This window comes from Phoca vitulina, unplaced genomic scaffold (assembly GCF_004348235.1).
Source record: "Phoca vitulina isolate PV1807 unplaced genomic scaffold, GSC_HSeal_1.0 scaffold20, whole genome shotgun sequence".
Classification (NCBI taxonomy): Eukaryota; Metazoa; Chordata; class Mammalia; order Carnivora; family Phocidae; genus Phoca; species Phoca vitulina.
This window is the reverse complement of record NW_022589723.1, coordinates 19,558,218-19,583,362: the sequence shown is the minus strand read 5'-3', so window position 1 is coordinate 19,583,362 and position 25,145 is coordinate 19,558,218. Positions and strand designations below refer to the sequence as shown.

General features: G+C 40.4%; 1 protein-coding gene across 3 annotated transcripts in view; it reads left to right on the top strand.

Annotated features, from left to right (window-relative positions):
* MYO5A (myosin VA) overlaps positions 1–25,145 on the top strand; it is a 196,808-nt gene that overhangs the window by 42,030 nt on the left and 129,633 nt on the right. For all 3 annotated transcript variants that reach the window (XM_032417787.1, XM_032417786.1, XM_032417788.1), the window contains exon 2: positions 22,250–22,360. In XM_032417787.1, the coding sequence (XP_032273678.1) occupies positions 22,250–22,360 (111 nt within the window). The remainder of the gene's footprint in view (positions 1–22,249; positions 22,361–25,145) is intronic.

The following is a 25,145-nucleotide window of genomic DNA, read 5'->3' as shown; positions in this document are numbered from 1 at the left end:
TTAACCCTCCACCCCACCCCACCACTCTGGACTCCTGCTGAGAACCACATGATCCAGCCCTTCTGGCCAAGCTGACTGGATCAGGGGAGGCCCTGACCCAAGGCTAGCTCACTCAGAGGCTGGCCAGGGTCTTATGATGTTGTCTAGTCTCAAAAGTTCAGTCTAAACAGAGGCAGTAGTATTTAACTGAGCCATTCAGACATTCTGTTTTGGGAATTGCAACTGGGAAGGATAGAAAAGATAAACCAGAGAAGAGTGGTATAGACACGTGTACAATAACCAACGCATTGCAGTGGTCCATCAGAAATGCTGCAGATCCCAGGGCGCCTGGGTGGCTCAGTTGGTTAAGCATCTGACTTCAGCTCAGGTCATGATTTCAGGGTCCTGGGATTGAGCCCCACATCTCCCTCCGCCCCTTGCGCTGCTTATGCATGCTCTCTCTCTCTCAAATAAATAAATAACATATATTTTTAAAAACGCTGCAGATCCCTGTTGTTGAGCTTCCTGGGCCTGCCCTGGAATCAACTGTGCTTCAGTACTGGCCTCTGTGAAACTCACCCCTTCTCTGGTTCCTTATTCTTTTGTTTCCACTGTGTTCTTAATATATGCTCTTCCTATCCTTCACTTGAATGAGCTTAAGTGACTCTCAACCACTTGTAATCATAGGCCCTTCGATGCCTAAAGAAGTAAAAAATGGTGGGTGATCTAGGGGCATCATGGATCAGAGTTACAACTCAGGAGTAGGGGATTAGCAACCTGGGACTCAGGCTCCCAGTTGTGTGCTGCTTCAACTTCTATACTAATAGACAAGTTTGAGGTTTTTTTGGACAAATTTCATTAAAAAACAAAACAAAAACCCAGATTTTATATTTTAGAGCATTTTTAGCTTCACAGCAGACTTGAGTAGAAAGTACAGAGTTCCCATATATCCTTGACCCCATACAAACACAGCCTTTTTTTTTTTTTTAAGTTTTTATTTTATTTGAGACAGAGAGAGAGAGCAGAAGCAGGGGGAGTGGGAGGCAGAGGGAGAAGCAGGCTCCCTGCTGAGCCGGGAGCACCATGTGGGACTCAGTCCCAGGACTCCGGGATCATGACCTGAGCCAAAGGCAGAGACTTAACCGACTGAGCCACCCAGGCATCCCTCATACACAGCCTCTTTATTTAAAAAATATACTATGAACAAAAAAAATATCAAAGATAAATTTCACCTTGTTGAGTTGTTTTGGGTGTTAGTGTACTAAAAGGTTTTTTATTATTCTGTCTCCCTTATTAACTTCACTGCTTCTATATTCTTATATTTATTGAAACTCTACCCTGACTTAGAGTTCCTGTGTGTTTCAGTATGGAATTGTTAGAGTATGGATCGTGTTGACTTCCTTTTCTCTCAGCTCTGGGTATCCTCTTCCCTTTTCAGCAATAGTGAGGGACTCAAGCTCACTCACAAAAAACAACCATTAGGAATATGAGTTCTACTCTTTCCCAGTTCAGTTTCCTCCACGTGATGCCCTGAGGAAAGGCAGGTAGAGTCACAGATACTTGGCTTATTTATGTTGGTTGTGTCTAGGCCAGTGGGAGAAAAAAGAGATGGTTGCCATATTCAAGAAGCTTACAGATTCTGAGCATCCCCCTTTTATCTTTCTTCATATGATCTTTGCCTGTGTCTTCTGTGCAGACACACCCTGGATCTTCCCTCTCTTGTGGTCACAAGAATATCAAAACTGTCCAGCCACTTCCTATTTATGATGCCTGCATCTCCAAGTATCATGCTGAGTGAGCCATATTTTTGCTGACTGTCATGTCCTTATAATTCTACTGATGTATTATATTCTATTTCTGCTAACAAAATGAATATACAAGATATGCCCAAAATGCATAATTGCATACTCATACATTTTCTTGATGAAAGTTCTAAACAATTCCTTCATCAAGTACTTCTTGAATACCTACTATGTGCCAGGCCTTTCATGATCTGAGCTCTAGGTATCTCTCTGGTTTCCTCTCCTTTCTTGCTACAGTGATTCTAAACTGCTTGTATTCCTCACAAATATTCCATTATCTTTTATATCTTCATTCACTCATGTTGTCTCTGTCTAGAACACGATTCCCCCATTTGCCTGGCTGACTCCTATTCCTGTTACCTATTTATGTACCCCCTCCTTAGGGAAACCACTCTGTGCCCTGTTTCTTTGCCCGAGCTGGGTGATGTCTGCCTCCATTGGGCTCCGGTGCCACCTTGTGTATACCTTCACTTACCATATCATAGTGCCTATATCTGTTTGGGCCCTTGAGGGGAGGGACAAAAAACCTTCTCATTTTTGTTTCTGCAGTTCTTAGAACAGTGTATGGTATAGAATAGAGGTATAATAAACACTTGTGGAACCACATACAATCAGTCGTGGCATAATGTCAAATAGAAAATATTGTAGCATCTCTAGGCAATCCATGGTTACATTAAGCATTGTTTTTCATCGCTACAGACCATTTACCCAAGTCTCCAACAAGGATGACCCTACCTCTATTGCAACAACGTGTCAGTCATAAGTTACAGGAACACCACCTGATTTTTACTGTATAAGGGCTGACCAGGATTCTGGCAATGTGGAGAAGAAATGGGCTTGGATCTAGTGCTGTCCCAACTTCTGAAGTCAATCAATGGACATGGTTATAAAGACTTGACATAATCAGTATCTATACTGTGGTCCAGCCCACAATCAAATGCCAGGGCTCTCACAGACCCTTCAGTTCTCCAAGTAGATGGGTATAAGGGAAACTAAGCATAAGCCCATCTGTCCATGCAGATGCTATATCCCAGGGCCTAGACCTATGCCTAGTATAAAATTGCTACTCAGTAAATACTTGCTGAATGAATGAAACATTTGGGTAAGTGTATTTAGTTATATGTAAAGGAAACTATGGTTTGGCACTTCATAGCTCTGTGGATTTTGATTGTGCTAGAGGCACAGCTAAGGGGAGATGATGCTAAGGAAAAAGTTTTCCTGTGGGCCTCCTTGTACCAGTCTCCAGTCTTTATTCTGTCTGCTAGGGGAAACGTGTGGGAAACTGAGCTGTGCAGTAATGAAGTGCAGTTTTCGTTGAGTCTTGATTTTGCTTTCCTTATGCCATTTGTGCAGCTGTACAGTTTCTTACAGATCTATTAGGTCTGACTCAGAGAGAGAGAGATTCAGTGAGAAGGAGAGCCAGAGGGTGGGGGGAGGGGGCAGAGAGGGAGGTTGGAAGAGAGTGAGAGAGAGAGACAGAGACAGAGAGAGACACTGAGAGACAGAGAAGCAGAGAGAGGCGGAGCCAGAGGAACCAAAGAGAATCTCAGAACTTGAGGCTTAGGGCATTCTGGGTCTGCTGCTGGGTCTGGTTTGAGCCAGCTTTGCTGTCTAGATGTATTGCCCTTGGAGCTTTAAGTTTGCTTATGAATGAGATGTTTGGACCAAATAATCTTTAACTTCTCTTCTAGTTCTAAAATTTCACACTTTCTTTGTGCTTTGAAATAGCTAGGGGTTTTCCTGAATTCTGCAGGTGTTTCCTGGGTGAGTTAAAAGCTGAATATAAATAGATCAAATTGTGGATGACGTAGTTGAGGTTCTTTTGAGTTTTAGCTTAAAGACTCTGCAGTTGTTTGACAATCAAGTTTCCATGGTGTTTAGTATTTGGTTCTTATTTCTTCCTTCACACATGGAAAACAAGAGACATGTGATAAAAGATTAAAAGAACCCATTTCTTTTCCATAATCACTATCAATTCCTAGAATGAACTCTGATTGATATGGAGACAGGCCTCATTTATATAAAATGACAAATTTCGGGGGTACCTGGCTGGCTCAGTCAGAGAGCCTGTGACTCTTGATCTAAGGGTCATGAGTTTGAGCCCCATGTTGGGTGTAGAGATTACTTAAATTTATTTTTTAATTTTTTAAATAAAGATCTTATTTATTTATTTATTTGACAGAGAGAGACACAGCAAGAGAGGGAACACAAGCAAAGGGAGTGGGAGAGGGAGAAGCAGGCTTCCTGCGGAGCAGGGATCCCGATGTGGGGCTCGATCCTAGGACCCCAGGATCATGACCTGAGCCGAAGGCAGACGCGTAATGACTGAGCCACCCAGGCACCCTGAGATTACTTAAATTTAAAAAATAAATAAATAAAATGACAAATTTCGACAAAGTACCTAACTTTTTGAAAAGACTATTTTTTTTTTGAAGATTTTTATTTATTTATTTGAGAGGGAGAGCGTGAGAGAGAGATCACGAGTGTGGTGGGGGGTAGAGGAAGCAGCAGACTCCCCAGTGAGCATGGAGCCTGATGGGGGACTTGATCCCAGGACCCTGGGATTATGATCTGAGCCAAAGGTGGATGCTTAACGACTGAGTCACCCAGGCACCTGAAAAGACTTTATTTTTTTTAAGAGCAGTTTAGGGGGGCGCCTCGGTGGCTCAGTCGTTAAGCGTCTGCCTTCAGCTCAGGTCATGATCCCAGGGTCCTGGGATCGAGCCCCACGTTGGCTCCCTGCTCAGCGGGAAGCCTGCTTCTCCCTCTCCCACTCCCCCTGCTTGTGTTCCCTCTCTTGCTGTGTCTCTCTCTCTATCAAAAAATAAATAAAATCTCAAAAAAGAAAAAGCAGTTTAGGGTTCACAGCAAAATTGAGGGAGAGATACAGAGATTACTCATATACTCCCAGCCCCCACACACATATAGCCTCCCCCATTATCGACATCCCCCACCATAGTGCAATTGAAGTACCTACATTGACACATCATAATTATCCAAAGCCCATAGTTTACATTGCAGTTCCCTCTTGGTGGTGTAAATTCTGTGGGTGTGCACAAATGTGTGTGACATGTAGCCATGGCCATATCACACAGTTTTTTCACTGCCCTAAAAGTCACCTGTGTTCTGCCTGTTCATCTCTTCCCCACTCCCACGCCAGCAATCACTGATATTTTTATTGTCTCTGTCCATACTTTTGCCTTTTCCAGGATGTTATATAGTTGGAATCATACAGTGTGTAATCTTTTCAGATTGCTCCATGTGTTTTCATGGCTTGATAGCTCATTTCTGTTTAGCACTGAATAATACTCCATCCTCTGGATGTACCACAGTTTATTTATTCATTCACCTACTGAAGGACATCTTGGTTGCTTCCAAGTTTTGGCAATTATGAATAAAGCTACCCTAAACATCTGTGTTTTTGTGTAGACCTAAGTTTTCAACTCCTTTGTGTAAATACCAAGGTTTGTGATTGCTGGATCATATGGTAAGAATATGTTTGGTTTTGTAAGAAACCACCAGATTGACTTCCAAAATGACTGTACATTTTGCATTTCCACAAGCAATGAGTGAGAATTTCTGCTGCTTCTATTCCTTGACTATGTTCTGAATTTTGGCCATTCTAATAGGTATATAGTAATCTCTCTTTGATATATTAATTTGCATTTTCCTGATGATATGTGATGTGGAGCATCTTTTCATATACTTATTTGCTATTTGTATATTTTCTTTGGTGAGGTGTCTTTTAAAATCTTCGGTCCATTTTTTATTTTTTTAAAAAATATTTTATTTATTTATTCATGAGAGACACACAGAGAGAGAGGCAGAGGCAGAGGGAGAAGCAGGCTCCCCAAGGAGCAGGGAGCCTGATGCGGGACTTGATCCTAGGACCCCGGGATCATGACCTGAGCCGAAGGCAGATGCCTAACCATCTGAGCCACCCAGGCGCCCTCTTTGGTCCATTTTTTAATCAGGTTGGTTGTTTCTTATTGTTGAGTTTTAAGAATTCTTTGTTTGTTGTGGATAATAATCCTTTATCAGATGTGTCTTTTGCAAATATTTTCTCCCAGTTCGACTTGTCTTATTCTGTTGACATTGTCTTTCACAAAGCAGAAGTTTTTAATTCTAATGGAGTCCAGCTTATCAATTATTTATTTCATGGGTCATGCCTTTGGTATTGTATCTAAAAAGATATCACCATACCCAAAGTCATCTAGATTTTCTTCTGTGTTACCTTCCAGGAGTTTTATAGTTTTGTGCTTTACATTTTAGATCTGTGATCCAATTGAGTTTATTATTCTGGAGGTGTAAGGTCTGTGTCTGGATTCTGTTTTTGGGGTTTTTTTTTTTGCATGTGGATGTCCAGTTATTCTAGTACCATTTATTGAAAAGACTATTTTGGCTCTATTGTATTACCACTGTCTTGTTCTTTGTCACAGATCAGTTGAGTGTATTTATGTGGATCTATTTCTGGCTTCTCTGTTCTGTCCCATTGATCTATTTGTTTATTCTTTTAGCAATATCACACTGTCTTGATAACTATAGCTTTATAGTAAGTCTTGAAGTCAGATAGTGTCAGTCCTCCAACTTTGTTCTTCAAGATTTGTTGGCTGTCATGGGTCTTTTGCCTCTCCATATAAACTTTAGAATCAGTTTGTCGATATCCATAAAATAATTTGCTGGGCTTTTGATTGGAATTGCATTAAATCTGTAGATCAAGTTGGGAAGAACTGGCATCCTGACAATTTTGAGTGTTCCTAATCATGAACATGGAATACCTCTCTACCTATTTAGTTCTTCTTTGATTTTATTCACCATCTTGTGCATGTTTTGTTAGATTTATACCTCAGTATTTCATTTTGGGTTTTTTTTTAAGTAAATGGTTTTGCATTTATAATTTCAAATTCCACTTGTTCGTTGCTGGTGGTAGCTTTTTATGTAGTGTGCTTAATGTATTATCCATAATTATCCATACAGACATGCACGTACCATTCATTCATATGCCAGGCTGTTCTGGATGATAGAGATGAAACAATACACAGAAATAGACAGGATGGAGCTTACTGGGAGGAGAGAGAAAAATGTCATGTCCTAACTGTGCCGAGCACCGGAAGGGGAGGTTCTCAGTGCTATAAAGGCACACAGAGCAGTGGGAGCTGATCAATCAGGGACACTTTGCAGAAAAAGGCCAAGTTGAGGTTTGAAAGAAGCCTAGTTGTTAAGGAGGGGAGGGGAGGGGAGGAGAATTCCAAGCAGAGGGCACAGATTGTGAGAAGTCTTGTGGTGGAGAGAGTCTGGCATCTTTAAAGAACTGAAAAAGGCCCACGGAGCTGGACCACAAAAAAGCCAGGAGGGAGTGTGGGGCAGTGGAGGGCCGGGGCTACGCCTCTGTAGAGCAAGGCTGGGCGGGGCTGTGGGGACCAGGGTAGAGGAGGCAGCGTGTGGTTAGAACAGTCTCTTTCAGAGACCTCTGTGTAAGCTTCACTTCCATCACAGGCGCGAACGAGTGGCTTTCTCTCGCAGCTCTCCCGCAAAGAAAGTTTTATATCTCTTCAGGAGGGCGCACGCAGGCTAATGGGGAAAAGCAGAGCCACACTGGGATAGAGTCCAGGGCAGGCTCAGGCCTGCAGTCCAGCTCTGGTCTCCCTTCCCCAGAGAGGTCTCCACAAAGGCTGTCACTCATTCATGACTGGGCAAAAAGATCAATGCTCCGATGCCATAGACTTTCAGCATTGTTCACAAAGAGTGTAAACCCTAAATGCACATCGGTGACTGTCAGGCTGCTCTATTATATGGATATGTGAATATATATTGGACAAATAGAATCACAAAATGATGCTGTTTCGCAACTTGCCTTTTTTCAATTAACAGAATCTTTCCATGTCAGTACATATAGACCTACTTTATTCTTTTTTAGTATTGCCATTGTAAAGGTGTACCTTAATCTGTTAATTATATATTACTATAGTTTTATTAATCTTTTTATTAATATAGGTGTATGCTAACCTTTGTGTCATTTCTAAATTTTCACTTTTACAAACAATGCTGCAGAACAACTTGGAAAGAATTATTTGTATTTTTTAGAATCTCATGGGAAAAATTCTAGATGTAGATTTTCTGAGTCATGGATATGCATATTTTTTAAACTTTTGGTTTTATCGAAAAAGTAGCACTTATAAAAGTAAAATATAGAAATACCCAAAGTACAAGATCAAAAGTCTGCCTTCCTCCTAGTTTGGTATGCATCCCTGAAATATATATTTCATATTGTAAAAGAAATTATCAAATTTCTGTCTAAAAACGTTGTGCCTATTTATCTTATCACCAATATATGAAAACATCTGATTGTCTACTTTCTTCCCAACCCATATTATTATCAACCCTTTCAGTCTTTTCAAATTCAATACACGAAATTTTAAATTGTGTTTTAAATTTGTATTTTTTTAAAGTATTAATGAGATTAGACATCTTTTCTTATGTTTAATTTTTTAGTGGTGCTTTGGTGATTTACCTATTTTTTTCTTTTGCCTGTTTTGCTACTGGGTTGTTTATCTTTTTCTTATTTAATTTGTAGGAGTTCTTTATACATTAAGGGAATTAGTTTGTTACAGATTTTATTTTATTTTTTTGGCCAGTTTGTATTTTGACTTTGTTTATGATGTATTTTGCCACCCAGAAGTTTTTAAATTTTCTGTAAACATCTTTTGGGCTAGCCTTTCTTCCAAATACAGGGCCTAGGTCACCTTTTATAGCTGCTTTTTCCAGCTAAAAGTCAGCTAAAAGGATACTTTAAAAAAAAAGGGAGGGGCTGATGGGATAAGGAGGCAGCCTGGAGCCCCGGAGTAAACACTTCCATTCAGAAGCAGGCCAACAGTGTTCTTTTCCTTAGGTGACTCAACCAGCCTGCAATGTGTCCTGCTCATTTGCCCTCTCAGGGTTGGCACCCTACAGGGTCCACCCACCCCCTTTCTCCTACCCTCTCCCCGCTCCTTACTCCCAAGGCTCTTATTTCCAGGGCAAGAATCTCCCCTGTAGCTCCCATCATTCATGAGGCAATACCAGCTGAACTGCGCTCCCAGCCCCTGCTCTTAGGGAAAATTGACTCCCAGTCCCTCCAGTGCAACCCCATGGTCTAATATGAATGACATTTTGGAGCAGTTATGTGTATATTAGATAAATCCTGTCTACAGACAAAATGTGAATGATAGTAGTATATGCATAATTGGGGGAGGGGAGAAGAACTAATCACAAGCAGAAGTTGTACAAGATGTGCTTTTGATTATGTTTAAAGAACTGCCAATTAGAACTAGACTATTAGAAACATGCGGTAGGGGGGTGCCTGGGTGGCTCAGTCGTTAAGCGTCTGCCTTCGGCTCAGGTCATGATCCCAGGGTCCTGGGATCGAGCCCCACATTGGGCTCCCTGCTCAGCGGGAAGCGTGCTTCTCCCTCTCCCACTCCCCCTGCTTGTGTTGCCTCTCTCACTGTGTCTCTCTCTCTGTCAAATAAATAAATAAAATCTTAAAAAAAAAAAAAACATTAGGTAGGGACAGTGACAATACAACGTAATGGTCTTTAAACTTTATCTCATATTTCTGTGTAACAACTCTCTGATGTACATATTATTTTTATTGAAATATAGTTGAAACACAGTATTACATTATTGGTTTCAGGTGTACAACATGGTGATTCTCCAAGTCTACATGTTATGCCATGCTCACCACAACTGTAGCCACCATCTGTCACTATACAGCACAATTACAGTACCATTGACTGTTGACATATGTATTATTAATAACCAGTTTCATAATAAGGATCCTGAGAAAGGAAGTTGGGTAATTTTCTCAAGGTCACACCGTTGGAAAGTGTTAGAACCACTGGGTCTATTGACTCCAGAGCCCATGCTCTTAATCTTGACTCTGGATTCTACACTGTCTAATTGCTTTGCTTTGTAAGTGAGAAAATTGAAATTCAAAGAGATTAAAATAAGTTAGAATGAGTAGGATGATGTGAGGCACTGTTCAGAAAAAGATTGGACCTTTCAATCTGGAAGGATAAAGAATGAGCTTTTTATCTGGTGGAATCTCAGAAAGCTATGAAGCACATGAAGAGGGCAACATGGTCTTATTATATAGATAACTCAGAGGCATCTTTTGAAGCTCAAAGAAGTAGTTATAAGTCAAATAAAGGGAAGTACTTTTACACAGTGGGCAGTAATAGAAGAAGCCGATTATCTGAGATATAGATTGAAAATAAAGTAAATTTAGAGTAGCTTTTATGAAGGCTGTGCAGTGAGTTAGCTGCACAGAATACTGGAAAAAAATTAGAAAGGGAAAATTAACTCTGTATGATAATAAAAATGAAAGCAATTTTAGGTGTGATGATTTTGCAATATTTAAAAATTTTAGTTTTTTATGTATTAAACTCACGGATTTTTTTTTTTTTTTTAATGAGAAGCCTTGGTTATAGAGGGGGAGAAGGAAATAATATCCTTCCTCACTCATCACAGACAGAATGAAATTCTTATTTCCAGGGAGATTCATGTTGGTCTTCTAGAAGGGTGTGGTCAAGTCAGTGCTGGGACACCAGCTTGACATCTGAGGAGAAGGCTGAGGGACAAGTTCTTTTGGAACCTCAGCTTGCTTGTGCTGCATTTGTCTTTCAAGATATTCTCTCAGCATATACAGTTGAAGTAACTTTTGCTCAAAAACAAATGTCCTTTATTTCATGAACTGTGAGAGTTTTCTACCTAAAATTGAGTGACAGTTGATTTTGATCTTTTTGTTACTCCTTTTGTCCTATCAGTTCCTCTCCGTCCTATTGAGAACCCACAACCAGTCAGTTGAGATGATTTTCTTTAATAATTCAGTCATACCATTTTGCACCTTAGGGCTGTCACACTTGAGGGAAAAGAGTTTACTATTGGTCTTTCCAGAAATTTGGGAATTGTTGAGTCAGTGCTTCATAACCTCAGTATCTAAATATTTCTGCTTCTTGGTTCTCTAGTCCTTGTCTCCCCATGCTGAAGGTTCAAGCATGGCCAGCAGCTCCTTGGGTCCAGCATCACTTCTGCAGCTCTCCTCTTCTTCCAGGGTAACTCTGGGGCCACCTTCTCGTTGGCACTTAGCATCCTTTTAGTTGTGCTTCCTATATATCAAATGAACACTGCAGGTTTATAGCCTAACCTGTTGTATTTGCATTTAAAAATATTAATGCTACAAAGTGGAAATTGTAGGTTTTGTTTGAACATTTTTATGGGGATTCTGTTGATCAAAAGTCTTACTCAAGCTACAGGCCGGAGGGATAGGTAGCACATAATATATAAATGTGCAAGTTCTGTCCTTCATTTTTAAAGTAACCTCTTATAGGGCAACCCTCTCAGGTCCCCTCCCTCTTTGGGAGCTTTGTACTCTATCATTCAATAAACTTAACTATTGCTCAGTAAACTTTGCTTTGGGGCGCCTGGGTGGCTCAGTCGGTTAAGCGTCTGCCTTTGGCTCAGGTCATGATCCCAGGTCCTGGGATCGAGCCCCGTATCGGGCTCCCTGCTCAGTGGGGAGCCTGCTTCTCCCTCTCCCTCTGCCTGCCTCTCTGCCTACTTGTTCTCTCTCTCTATCTCTCTGTTAAATAAATAAATAAAATCTTTAAAAAAAAAATAAAGTAACCTCTTATTGAGAAATGCTGTTTTGTTTGGGCAAACCAGCTTGTATTTTGAAGAGTGGATGACTGGGTTACCTTGGTCCACTCATGCTTATAGTTTGTAGCTAATTAAATTATTTTCAAATCTCTTCTGTGGCTTCTGTCTTGACTGGTTTTCTGTATAACATTCCTTCACATTTCAAATCTGTGGAAGCTCTGTGGCTCCTAAAGACTCATCTCTTCATTTATTTATTCACTCAACAGACATCTCTTGAGCATCTATCTGCTAACAACTGGGCCAGGTATGGAGGTGATGCCAGTGGATAAATCACAGATCTTGTCCTCAAGGAGGTCACAATCTAGTTAAAGAGATGGGCATGTGAAAAGATAATAATAATGGAATATGGCAAGTGCATAGATAGAGAGAAAAACAAGTTATTGTTGTCGGTCCAAGCAGGAGCCCCTGCCTTAACATGGTGGTCAAGGAAGGCTTCCTGGAGGTTATAACACTGAAACTGAGTTTTCAAAATGGGTTGTTGTATTTTTAAAGTTCTGCCTTATTCAAGAAAGGCTATAAAAGTTTCTTTTTGACAAAGGTTTAGTAATTAGAAGAAAAGGGAAAAATGCAGAGACATTAAAAAAAAGTCAGAGGTATGGGTGAGAACAATGTATATAATAATGATCTAATGTATTTACTCAATTTTGACATGCACATTGTTTTTTTACATTAGGAATGCATCTTATCATTGGTGGGGTCTTAGATTTGATGAAATAGGACCTTCATTTATTCAATAGATAGTTGTTGGGCATCTATTACAGATCAGACACTATATTTAGCCTTGGGTTCCAGTTTTGAGCAAAATAACACAGTCCCTGTCCTCGTAGTCTTTATAGTGAAGAAGAAGTACAGGATTATATGAGAAAGCATAGCAGAGGGGCTCTATTTAGATGGAAAGGTCAGGGAGGGTCTTCCCAAGTAACAGATATTCAAGCTGAGATGTGAAAGATAAGTAAGAATCAGTCATACAACCAGTTAGGCTAAGGGTTCCAAGCCAAGAGAAAGCATGAAGGAAGGTCTTGAGGCTTGAGGCCTCATGGATTGTTCAAGTAGTTGAAGAAAAACCAGTGCACATGGTCCTTGGTGGAGTGGAGAGAGGGGCAAAGCAGTGCAGTAGTGGGGACTCTCCTGAGATGAGGGTGGTTTTCCAAAAATTACAGCTGCCCAGTAATGCAAAACCCTAAAGGGTCATATGAATGCTTTATCCTGAGTTATTAAGGATTTTAAGCAAGGGTGAGACATCAGCAGATTTTTCCATTTCAAAACGACCACTCTGGCTGTTGAATTGGGAATTCGGGAGAGAGCTTGATAGAGAGCTATTTCCAGCATCAGGGTAAGAAATGATGGTGCTAGGACTTGGGTGTTGGCAGTGGAGGTGAAGAGAGATGGGATGAAGGTAGCTGTATGTTAGAGGTAAGACTTAATGATGGATTTGATATAAGAGTGTAGGAGAGGATGAGTTTTCTCCCAAGAGCAGCTAACGAGCTGGGTGGAGATGCCTGTCTGTTACTGAAATGGGGATGCTGCAGGAAGGACAGATGTGAAGGCATGTGGAAACAAAGACATCTGTTTCGGGCTTGTTAAATTTAAGATGCCTATGAGACATCCAAATAGAAATCTTAGGTAGTTATATGGGTCTGTGGATCTGGAGTTCAATGGAAAGATCTGGACTAGAGATAGAAATTTGGGAAAAAATTGGTATTTAAACTCATGAGGGTGGGTGGAATACAGTGTAAATATAAAAATAACAGTGGTGATTTCTAATAATAATATTAATGTTAATGAAGATACCTGCTACTTATTTACTGCCTTCTATGTGCTAAGCACTGTCCTGAATACATATATTAACATATTTAATCCTTATGATACCTCCATTTAGTAGGCATTATTATTACTCTCACTGTCGATGAGGCACAAGAAAGCCTCAGAGCTAGTAAACAACAGAACCCAAACAGTCAGGTCCTAAAGCCTGAACCCTTAATACTATATTAGAAGAGAGAACAGACCCAGCTCAGGGATCTGGGCAATTCCAACATTTAGAGGTAGGACGGAGAAGGTGGATTTGGCACAAGAAACTGAAAAGGAGTGGTAGAGAGTGATTTGAGGGAACCATGAGGATGGGATGTCTCACAAATCAGGCAAAAAATGTTCCAGGTAGGCACCAAGGTCAGTGTCAAAAGGTGCTGAAAGGTGGGCACTTAAAGGACACATAGGCATTAAATGGGTGATGAGGATGGGGGAGGGGTTTCCCAGACTTGGGGATAATGGGAGTAAAAGAGGTAGATACGGAAGAGCCACATGGGGTTTGCAGTTGTTAGAGGGTGAAGGACAAGCCAGGAACAGTGAGAGATGAAGCTGGAGAAGTTGGCAGGGGCCAGATCATGAAAGACCTGTAATGTGTCCCACCTTAGCACCAGACCATGATCTTAGCCAGAAGTGTCTGTCCCCAGAGCTGGGAGCAAAACAAAGGGCGGCGCGTGTTCTAAGTGGGAGGGAACTACATGCTTGTGTCTGCTTGTCTGCATTGTCTCCTATAGTGTACATGTTGCCTGATTCCTTCAAAACTTACCATGTTGAGACCTTTTATTTGAGATTTAAAAATTACCCACGACTTCTTCCAGCACCAAATCATTTATCAGAATGATAGATATTCTGTGTGGGGGATATTCTGTATATTAACATGACCCTGTGTCCAGTTCTCTAAATTGGGAGCAAGTGTTAAAAATGGTAGGAAAGTGTGAGTTTTGCTTACTTGGGCAACTTTGGTCATAATCAGGAGAAAGCGATTTATTTGGATGATGTTTATTTGGATTATTTATTTGGTCTTATTCTTCCTTATACATCCTAAGCATCTTGAAGTTCAGGGTCATCCTGGGTTTGAATCCTGTCTCTCTTCTGTCATTTATTAGCTGAGTGACTTTGGGGCCAGTTATTTAACCTCTCTCAGGCTGTTTCTTGAATGAGGAACTTCTTTAATAATAATGATTATAAGGAATATTGCAAGAACTAAGTAAAAGGAAAGTGAAAGCCTAGCGAAACGAAGGCCTTGTGATGAAGATGATCAATATGGTTCCTTTCTTTGTTGGTGATTATGTTTTACCTTTGATTATTTTACTTCTTTTTAAAATTTTGTAATTTATCCTCAAGTACCACTAGCTAATTATAGATGGAAGTAGTAATTTTTCTTGATGTCCATATTAAGATTGTGCTTGTAAAGGGAGACCTAGTTCCAAAAATAGTCTGTACAGAAATGTTAAAGAACTGCAGTGTCTAAAAATATTCATTCCAAAGCTCTGCCATCTCATATAAAATTCTAGAGAAATAAGATTATTTAACTTTTGCTCTTGATGGTAACAAAACATATCCAATAATTTGAAGAGGTCTTATTTTCTTCAAAAGTTTAAAATAATTTCAATGCCTACTAGCAGCTGACAAATTTGATTTACTTTTAAGTCATGCACATTTCGGGGGCGCCTGGGTGACTCAGTCAGATAAGCGTCTGCCTTCGGCTCAGGTCATGATCCCAGGGTCCTGGGATCGAGTCCTGAGTTGGGCTGTCTGCTGAGTGGGGAACCTGCTTCTGTCTCTCTCCTCCCTACTCGTGCTCTCTCTCCCTATCTCTGTCGCTATCTCTCTCTCAAATAAATAAAATCTTTAAAAAAGTAAAAAATAAACTATGCACATTTCATAGTACATGTAGGGTAACTTCAAGAGTAACAAAAAAATAAAAATAATAAATCTTAAATCAACCCTATCATTTTGTTCATTTATAGAAGTAAGCGAGGCTGGAATCATTCACCTATTAAAATTTTGGTCTTTTAGGGTGCCTGGGTGGCTCAGTTGGTTAAGCGACTGCCTTCGGCTCAGGTCATGATCCTGGAGTCCCAGGATCAAGTCCCACATCGGGCTCCCTGCTCGGCAAGGAGTCTGCTTCTCCCTCTGACCCTAACCCCTCTCATGTGCTCTCTCTCATTCTCTCTCTCTCAAATAAATAAATAAAATCTTTAAAAAAAAATTTTTTTTTGGTCTTTTAGCATCCTCATGCTAAAAAAATGCTAAAAAGAGTTTTTGCTATTATTTTCCTAAACTCATCTTTGGCAGAGCCTCATTCTATGGTCAGAGCCAATTGGAATAGTGCAGAACGGGTGCCAGGCTGATGGCTGTGGCTTTGACACATTATCTTAGATGAGACATGAAGTCTCACCTGACGACATGGACCAATTTAATAGCTGTTCCCGGTATGATACCAAGAGGAACAATTTTGGATTGGGGAGGGGAGTTTCTTATTAATAAGATCTACTGTTTTAGCAAGGGAGAAGCATGGTAAAGTGGAAAGAATGTTTGGCTTTTAGAATAGACAAAGATTTGAACCCTACCTCGACACAGAGAAAGTGCTCAATAAATGTTAGCTCTCATTCCTCACGATCTTTGACGAGTCCCACAAAGTCGGGGTGGTGTTTGTCATCTTACTCATCAGCAGCTGCGTTCTATAAGGGCTGCAGCTAGGGCACAGGGCACTTCTGCTCTTCACTTCCACCCCTACCCAGAATGCACCATGTGTTCACCTGCAGCCCACCTTTGCTCTTTCCTCCCATTTTAGTGTGACCCCTTATCCTATCCTAATGCTCTGGCTTACCTTTCTTCCTATCTGTTCCCCCACTTTGCTGCTCCAGCAGATGGCTCGTGGAAGTCACATTACTTCTTTGCTTTCTGAGTGAGGAATCTGTGGTAGGGCTGGGAGTGGGGCTGTCTGTTCTAGAAATGAGGAGTAGCTTCCACTTTAAACATATGAATTATGGGGATGCCTGGGCGGCTCAGTCGGTTAAGCGTCTGCCTTCAGCTCAGATCATGATCTCAGGGTCCTGGGATTGAGCCCCGCATCGGGCTCTCTGCTCAGCGGGGAGCCTGCTTCTCCCTCTCCCTCTGTTCCTCTCTCTGCTTGTGCTCTCTCTCTCTCGCTCTCTCTGACAGACAAATAAATAAAATCTTAAAAAAATATGAATTATGAAGGGATGGAGACATGGGTTTGTGTTGTGGGGGAGAAGAAAGAATATTTCATTACTTCTCTACTCCCTACATGTCTGTCTCTTTCCTTCTTTCAAACCATGATTTCCTATGTAACTCAACCATCTAACGTTGCTTGCATCTTTCTCTATTTCTGGAAATTATAGACCCTTCCAGAAGATTCTGAGAGCCCCTTGCCACTACTTCTTTTAGTCTACCCTCTTAGACTATAACGTCTGAGGCCAAGAACATTCACATAACAAAGGTTCATTCACAAATTATTATAGGCAAGCCCTGTGTTAAGTGCTGAAGAGACAAGGATAAAGAAGATAGACCCCATGAGGGTAGGGATATTAGGCATGCAAAGTTTTCATTTAGTGGGATGAGAATTCTAGTGAAGATTGTATGAGGTAATGGGGACATTGAGAATGGAGTGCAGAATGATGAGGAAAGGCTTCTAAGAGGAGGTGGTACTTTAACACAGATATGAGGGATAAATAGGAGTCTGCTGGCTGAAAAAGGGAGGGATTGTGTTCCAGATGTATACATATATTTCCTCCATCTGGAACACAATCTATATACATATACATATATACATATATAATATACATGTGTGTGTGCATGCATGTGTGTATATATGTATACATATGTATATACGTGCATTATGTGCTTTAGGGTAGTAGTTCCTGATTTTTTTTTTTATACCAAAACATGTTGTAAGGGTTATATGAATTACTTAGTAACCATATAGAGTATCAGGATTCAGAGGAGGGGTTGTTGATAATTCAGGATTTTTCTCCTGCTTCAGTTCATATCCTAGGACACTTACTTATGATAACTTTGTTTGAATTGTCACATAAAGCATTCATCTTTGCAAACATTCAGGAACCAAGGCAGATTCTATGTTGCCGAGCTGCTTATGATTTAATAGGGGAGCTAGGAAAGATGTGCACATGTGCTGTATGAAAAGTGAGTAATGTATGTGGGAGTTTGGGGGGAGGGGAGAGAATCACATGGGTCAGATTTTTTTGGGATTCAGGGATTGGTCATTTACTCAGTGCTGTCAGTCTTATTCCCAAAGTGACTGAGGCTTCAGAAAAACAGCTCTTGGTGCCCACACCTCGGAGTTCCTTGACTGACAAAGCACAAGTTAGCGAAATTTCTAGAGAGTCATCTGCATTAATCAAAAACCTCTTGAGTGCTGTCATTGTGAGAGGATACAAAAAGAAAGATGACTGGTGCCTCCTTACGTGTACAGGGATGGGTGTAATCCCTAAGAAGGTAGGAGGGCCATGCTAGGCCGAGCCAGCACTGTTTGCGCCACTCTCTGGAAGTACCAGTGCAAGCATGTCCCCAAAACCCACCTTTCCGGTGCTCTTCCATTAGACTGTCAGTATTAACTCATCATTGCCAGGCAGGCCTTATTCAACTGTCCTGTAGAAAGACAGATGGTTTTTATTTTCCTTGTAAGCTATTATGCAACTTAAATCTGTGCTAGCATTATTTACTCAGATTTTGCCTGTTATCGTAACATTTAGCCTGTCTCCATTTTGTCCTTACTCTCCTTTCTAATCAGGCGTTCCTTTGAATTGTCATAAATCTTCTTTGATGTGTTTACATTTTAATGTTATCTATTTTAAGCCTCTTTATCTTTCATTCATCTCCTACAGTTTGTTGGCTTTAGTCACAGTACCTCAGATTCCAAATCCTTGCTTCCCTTCTCCTGCCATTCCTACAGCAATGTTTACTCTGCCTACCACTTCACAGATCTCTCTTCTCTTAGTCTCTGGCTCCTACCCCATCTCAACTGTGCTTTGTGGCCTCAGGAAAAATCCTGAGGTAGGCCTGTGAAGTTTGCCTTTTCCGCCTCTCGTCCCAGTTCTCCCACCTTTTTTCCATACCTTGTCCTACCTCTGTCTTAAATTACATCAACACAGATGTGCTGCTCACCAGCTGTGGGTGAGGGAGTTGGCCAGCCTTAGACGGGATTCCAAGAAAGGAGTATACCCTCTGGTGTGGGAGGTAGATAGATCCGTAAATAACTAAAATAAGGTCTGAGGTATCATAAATGAGATATTCGAGAGACAAAATTAGAGTAGTGTGAGTAAGAGAAAGGAATGAGGAGCACTGCAGAAAAGCCTCAACCTCTACTAGCTAATTATGACACAGCAGAGTTGCATGACACTGGACCCTCCCTTGTCTTGCTGGGAGCTGTGTCCAGTCTGATCCACTTTGGCTAGGGTTATCTTTTGCTAACTGCTTCTGTTTTCCCAGGAAATCCTGAGCAGACTTAGTGGGTATGTGTGTCCACCCCTGTGTCTGATTCCTGCTTGTCTCTTGCTGCTGTCTTCCATTTCCAGGCTCCTCATATGATCTCGGGGCCTTGTCCTCCCACTGCAGTCTTCCTGCAGTCTCGCCACTGCATGTGGCTGGACAAGTTCAGTCCTATTTCTCAGGGCTGCTGTGTGTATTCTCATTGGGGGCCTAGGGCAGAAGGAGAAAGTAGGGTTGGAGGTGACAGAGGCAATAGGAAGGGGCATTGTCAGGTTGGAATTTCTCTCGGTTTCAGCAACCAAGGTATATATATATATATATATATATATATATATATATATATGTGTGTGTGTGTGTGTGTGTGTGTGTGTGTGTGTATGTACACTTCCCAGACTGACCCAGTTCTGGTATAGTTGTTTTTGCAGAGTCACCAATCTCATCGGTTAAGATGGAAAAGAACCATAAAAAGACATTGGTAATAATAGGCTGAGTTCTGACCTATTTCTCTTTGGATACTTTCCCAAGAGATAGAGATAGGATAATGGGGAATTTGGTTATCAGGATGATGTTTGGTGTTTAAATACCTTGCCTGTGGTGAGAGTAAGGGCCGTAGCCTCCCTGTACTCTCTGTTAGTGTTGTTAACTCCTAGCTCTTGGAACTCTAGCCTTTGAAAAAGTATGCACTCAAGTGTTTCCAAAACCCTTGTGGAAATCGGAGCTGGAACTTGCTATTGACAAATCACAGGAAGGTGCATCTTTCTAGATTTAGTTAAAAATCTCCTATTTAGAGCAGGTCAGTTATGCTCCTACAAACTCACTTAGACCCATTTCGCTTTTTTGTGCTTTCATCAGTCAGGGTAGTAGGTCATTTCATGACTCTGAATCTCGCATATTACATATCTCTTCTGGAACCAGTAAATCCTTCCAGAGAAAGTCGTAGAAATACTGGCTTTCTGAAGTGAGCTTCAGAGTGGGAGCAGTTGGTACACAGAAATGTTTATTGAATGAGTAACATTTTAGTAACCTCTAGTAAATTTAGTAACAGCTATTACTCAGTTTATGGACTGTGTAACTGGGAAGAAAGTTGTAAAACAAATTGCAGTAACATATTTACAAATAACATTAGCAATCATTTCTTATGGAATACACACTTGGTAACAATCTCAACCTGTACTTACATATTGGTTTATGCTTTTCACAAGGTTTCTATGTATGAAAGCCCTTGAGATGATCTCAATGAGTACTGCTGTCATCCCCATTTTACAGATGCCTGAAATAAAGGCTAAGATGCCAGTATGGTAGTAGCTAGGATTAGAACTCATAACCTAGTTTAGTACTCTTTCTTTTGCACACTGTTCAGACAAAAAGTTTTCACGAATCTATAATAATAAGAGAAAAGTAAAGCAATGGCAAGTTGTTTTTTTTTTTTTTTACCATACTACTTTTATTCAATTTAAGATGCCCTTTATTCTGAGATTCTTTCATTAAATACTAAGTGCCCAGCTCTGAGCCAGCTCTGTACACAGGCGCTTGGTACAGTGTTGAACAAGGCAGACAGGGAGCTTGTTCTAATGGAGGAGGAGAAATAATAAATAAGTAAACAAGTGACCATTTAACAGTAAGTAAGTGCAGGTAGCAATAAGAGCTTGAAGAAAATGAAGTAGAGAAAGGCTGGTGGCGGTGGTATGTTTCTATGTGATATATTCCTGAAAATGAACATCAAGCTTTAATGTACCTAAAAGGAGATTCCTTCCTGAGGAATCCAAGCAATCATAAAATTTCTTCAGGGTGGTGTTTGGAGGACTCATTCATGTTAATATGTATTTTTCTTTTTCTTCAGAATTGACCTAAAGTCCAAAATTGGCTTAAGTCCAGAGAGTGTCTGGTTGAGGCTAAAGATTTGCTGCTTCAGGAACCCTGATGATTGATTACCAGACATTTCATGATATTGAGGCTATGAGAGCCAAACTTACTGTTGGTCAGATATACCATTTTCACTCATCTTTTTGTAATAACGAAGGCAAAACACTAGGCAACAATACTTTCTTAATTTTTTTTTTTTAATTAGCAGCAGAACTTTCTTCAAAGAAAATTCCAGATGCCCAGTCTATAAAACAGTTGTGGCTTCAAGCCACAAGCTTACTGTCCTCTTTTCCACACCTTAATGGCCTCTGAGGAATAGATGAGAAGTCACTAAGTCTTTGCCTAACACAGGATGGAAACCCCAATCAAAAATTCAAATCGTAAATCCTGTCATAAAAGGATAGCTGTGGGGGCGCCTGGGTGGCTCAGTCGTTAAGCGTGTGCCTTCGGCTCAGGTCATGATCCCGGGGTCCTGGGATTGAGCCCTGCATCGGGCTCTCTGCTCGGCGGGAAGCTGCTTCTCCCTCTCCTCTGCCTGCCGCTCCCCCTGCTTGTGCTCTCTCTCTCTCTGTCAAATAAATAAATAAAACGTTTAAAAAAAAAATAGCTGTATTATTGAAGCTGGCAGAGCCGCTGTATCAAGCTTCACAATCATGTTTTGTGATTTTTTGAAAGTCTACATTCAGTGAAAAAATAGATTTATATTTATATTTTTACCTAAAATTATATTTTCAGGTAGCATTGATTATATAAAGAAAATTCAAACTTTAATTGTAGCTGTTTACTCAGAGCATACGTTTTCCTCCAGTTTTTTTTTTTTTTTTTGCAAACGGGGTTCTCTTTATTTATTTATTTATTTTTAATTAAATTTTTTATTGTTATGTTAATCCCCATACATTACATCATTAGTTTTAGATGTAGTGTTCCATGATTCATTGTTTGTGCATAACACCCAGTGCTCCATGCAGAACGTGCCCTCCTCAATACCCATCACCAGGCTAACCCATCCTCCCACCCCCCTCCCCTCTAGAACCCTCAGTTTGTTTCTCAGAGTCCATCGTCTCTCATGGTTCATCTCCCCCACCGATTTCCCCCCCTTCATTCTTCCCCTCCTGCTATCTTCTTCTTGTTTTTTTTTTTTCTTAACATATATTGCATTATTTGTTTCAGAGGTACAGATCTGAGATTCAACAGTCTTGCACAATTCACAGCACTTACCAGAGCACATACCCTCCCCAGTGTCCATCACCCAGCCATCCCATCCCTCCCACCCCACCCCCCACTCCAGCAACCCTCAGTTTGTTTCCCTCCAATTTTATTGAGATATAATAGACATATAGTACTGTATAAGTTTAAGGTATTATGTATTTAAGGGTATTATGTATTTAAAGTATTATGTATTATGAAATTATTACCACAATACAGAGCATACTTTTCATATAATGTGGGCATGATGGTACTACTGGGACTAAAGTACTTTTCAACTACTAATTTAAAAATTAAATTTCATATTGGCCAAGATTTATTCTTTTGTAAATTGTTTCATTATAAATAAATGATGATGTGTTTATATATTATTGTAAAGTAATTGGTTTGCTAGTTTAATTTTTTTTTTCCTGTTTGTCTTCTAGTTTGCCAGAGTTTGGATACCTGATCCTGAGGAAGTTTGGAAGTCAGCAGAGCTGCTCAAAGATTATAAACCAGGAGATAAAGTCCTCCTGCTTCACCTTGAGGAAGGAAAGGTAAAAATTTTGCTTTTATTTGTTGTCATTGGCATAAAGTGAAGTGAATTCAAAAGTGTGAGTTTGTTGTGACATACCTGACTTCAGTTGGAAGTTAAATTTTGAATTAATCTAATGTTTTCACTTACTAAATTAAAAAAAAAAATAGCAAACTCAATTTTCTTTCCCAATGGGTTAATGAAAATGGCAGAACTTTAAAAATCTGTATTTTGGTCTATGAATTTATTCTGATTAGGTTTAGATTCACTTCTAATCCTCCCAAAGATGTGCCTGTTTATTTTGCCTAGGCTAGCATTAATTTCATAGTAGCTAAGAAAACATTGCTTAAGGAGCCAGTCTGAGATTTGATATTTGCTGGACCTAATCATTTGAAAAATATTTACTGACAAACTATCATGTATAAAGCAGTTTGCCAGCAACCAGAAAAACATAAAACCAATTGTGTCTCTATACTTTCCTGTCTGCATTCACTGCATGGGTAGACACATCTTAGTTCTACCTTTTTGACCTCTCCATAGCATTTGACAAGGCATGTCACACTGTTTTCTTAAAAACCTTTGTGATATTAATTTTCCCTTAACAACTTCTAGTCTAGCCAGGGAAACTAGCTACAAATACACGAAAAGTTACATAAAGCATAGGATCTAAAGAGTAGTTCAACACCACAGGGGCTCCTGGGTGGCTCAGTTGGTTGGGTGACTGCCTTTGGCTCAGGTCATGATCCTGGAGTCCCGGGATTGAGTCCCACATCGGGCTCCCTGCTCAGTAAGTGTAATAAACACTTACTATGTGCCAGGCATAGTTCTAAGTGTTTTACTTGCTATAACCCATTTAATCCTCACAACAATCCTATGAAGTGGGGCTGTTGTTATTACCGCTTTATGGGTAAAGAAATTAGGGCTCAGAGGGATTGCTCAAGATTATACAGGTATTAAGGGACAAAGCTGGGATTTTAAGCCAGAAAATTTGTCTTCATGATTTCTGCTCATAACCACTCTGCTATGTTGTAAAGATAGTAATGACTTTAGGATGCCTAAGAGGGAAATTTCATTATGGTCTGCTTTGTCAAGGAAGGCATCAAGAAGGAAGAAGGATTTTGACTGAATTTTAAAGGTAGAGAGAACTTGGATTGACAAGGAGAAAGGGGGTAGACCGTATGAGAATTGGAATGTATTCTGGAGATAGTGAAGGTAACAGGCTGAGTGGGGCAGAGATTTAGAAAGATGTATGTTCTAGTTCCAGGCTCACATATTAAAGTATCTGCTATATAGCATGTTCAGAAGTGGCAGAAGGTGCTCTCTGACATCAGTGTTAGGTAAGAGAAATAGATATATTTATGAATAGTATGGCATATGATATGATAAGTAAAAGCAAGGAACAAAAGTAGAACAGAGTTGGGGAGTGACCAGGCAGGCTGGTGAAGGTAAGGGGTCAGGGAGGCATGGTCTGAAGAATGAATAGGCGAGGGGAAGTGCATTTCAGGGATCCAGAAAAGCATCTGCAAAGGCAGGGAGGTATGCACAATAATGTGTGTTTGGGGAACTACACAAGTTCCATGTTGTTAGGATGTGAAGTAAGAGTACAGGACTGGCAAGAGGAGGGGGCTGGGCACCACATCGAAGAGGGCCTGGTGATCATCCTAAAACTCTTGGACTTCAAGTGATATGTGATGGGGAGTGATTGTAGTATTTTTAAAACAGAGGAAGGATGCTGGATTTGTGTTTTAGAAAGGACTCATTGGTGGCCGCATGGAGGATGAATTTCAGGAGAGCAAAACAGAGGCAAGATTAGTTGGGAAGAAGGCAGAAGGCAGGGAAGAATTAGGGGAGGGCCTTGAATGCCAAATTAAAGAATTAATTTATTCAACTACTCTGTGTTAGGCACAACATTTGGCACTGTGAGCTATATTTTCTTAGGTTAATTCTCATAACAACCCTGTAGATTGGTAGGTAATATTATAACTATTTTCCAAATAAGGAAGCCAAGGCTCAGAGACATTAAGTAGTTCTGCCAGAGATTGCGTAGCCAGAAGTGGCTTTTGTGTATTGCAGGGATCAGTGCAAGGACCAGTTTGGGGAAGGACATTATATCCATAATAAACAGGCAGGTAGAAGTCGAGGGGCAGATGGTAAATTCCTCTCCATCTAGCATAGTTCATTCCAGCCTATTTTGAATATTTGACCTCTGTATATCTCTGCAATATTAAGAAAAGTGGCTTTTTACAAAACCAGCTAGTCCTTCTCTACAATTAAATTTCATTTTTTTTCCCTTTTTTACTTGTCATATGTTATATGCCCTTAATGCATGGTTGAGTGACAATTTGCATGCTTGGCTTTTCCATAAAGCCGTATTTCCTTGGCTTTAAAGTGAGTAGTGCTTCTTAAATTCTTAATCTCAGGGTCATGAGTTCAAGCCCAGCCTGGGGCCTACTTAAAAAAAAAATTAAAACCCAAAACTTCTGGTTCAGTAACTGGGTTAAAAAAGTCTAAACTTACCTCTGAAACCAATGATACATTATATGTTAATTAATTGAATTTACATTAAAAAATGGAAAAATAAAAAAATATTAAAAAAAGTCTAAACTTCTCAAACTATATTAGCAAAAATTCTTTTTTTTTTTTTTTAAATTTTGTTTTATTTATTTGACAGAGAGACACAGCGAGAGAGGGAACACAAGCAGGGGGAGTGGGAGGGAGAAGCAGGCTTCCCGCCGAGCAGGGAGCCTGATGTGGGGCTCGATCCCAGGACCCTGGGATCATGACCTGAGCCGAAGGCAGACGCTTAA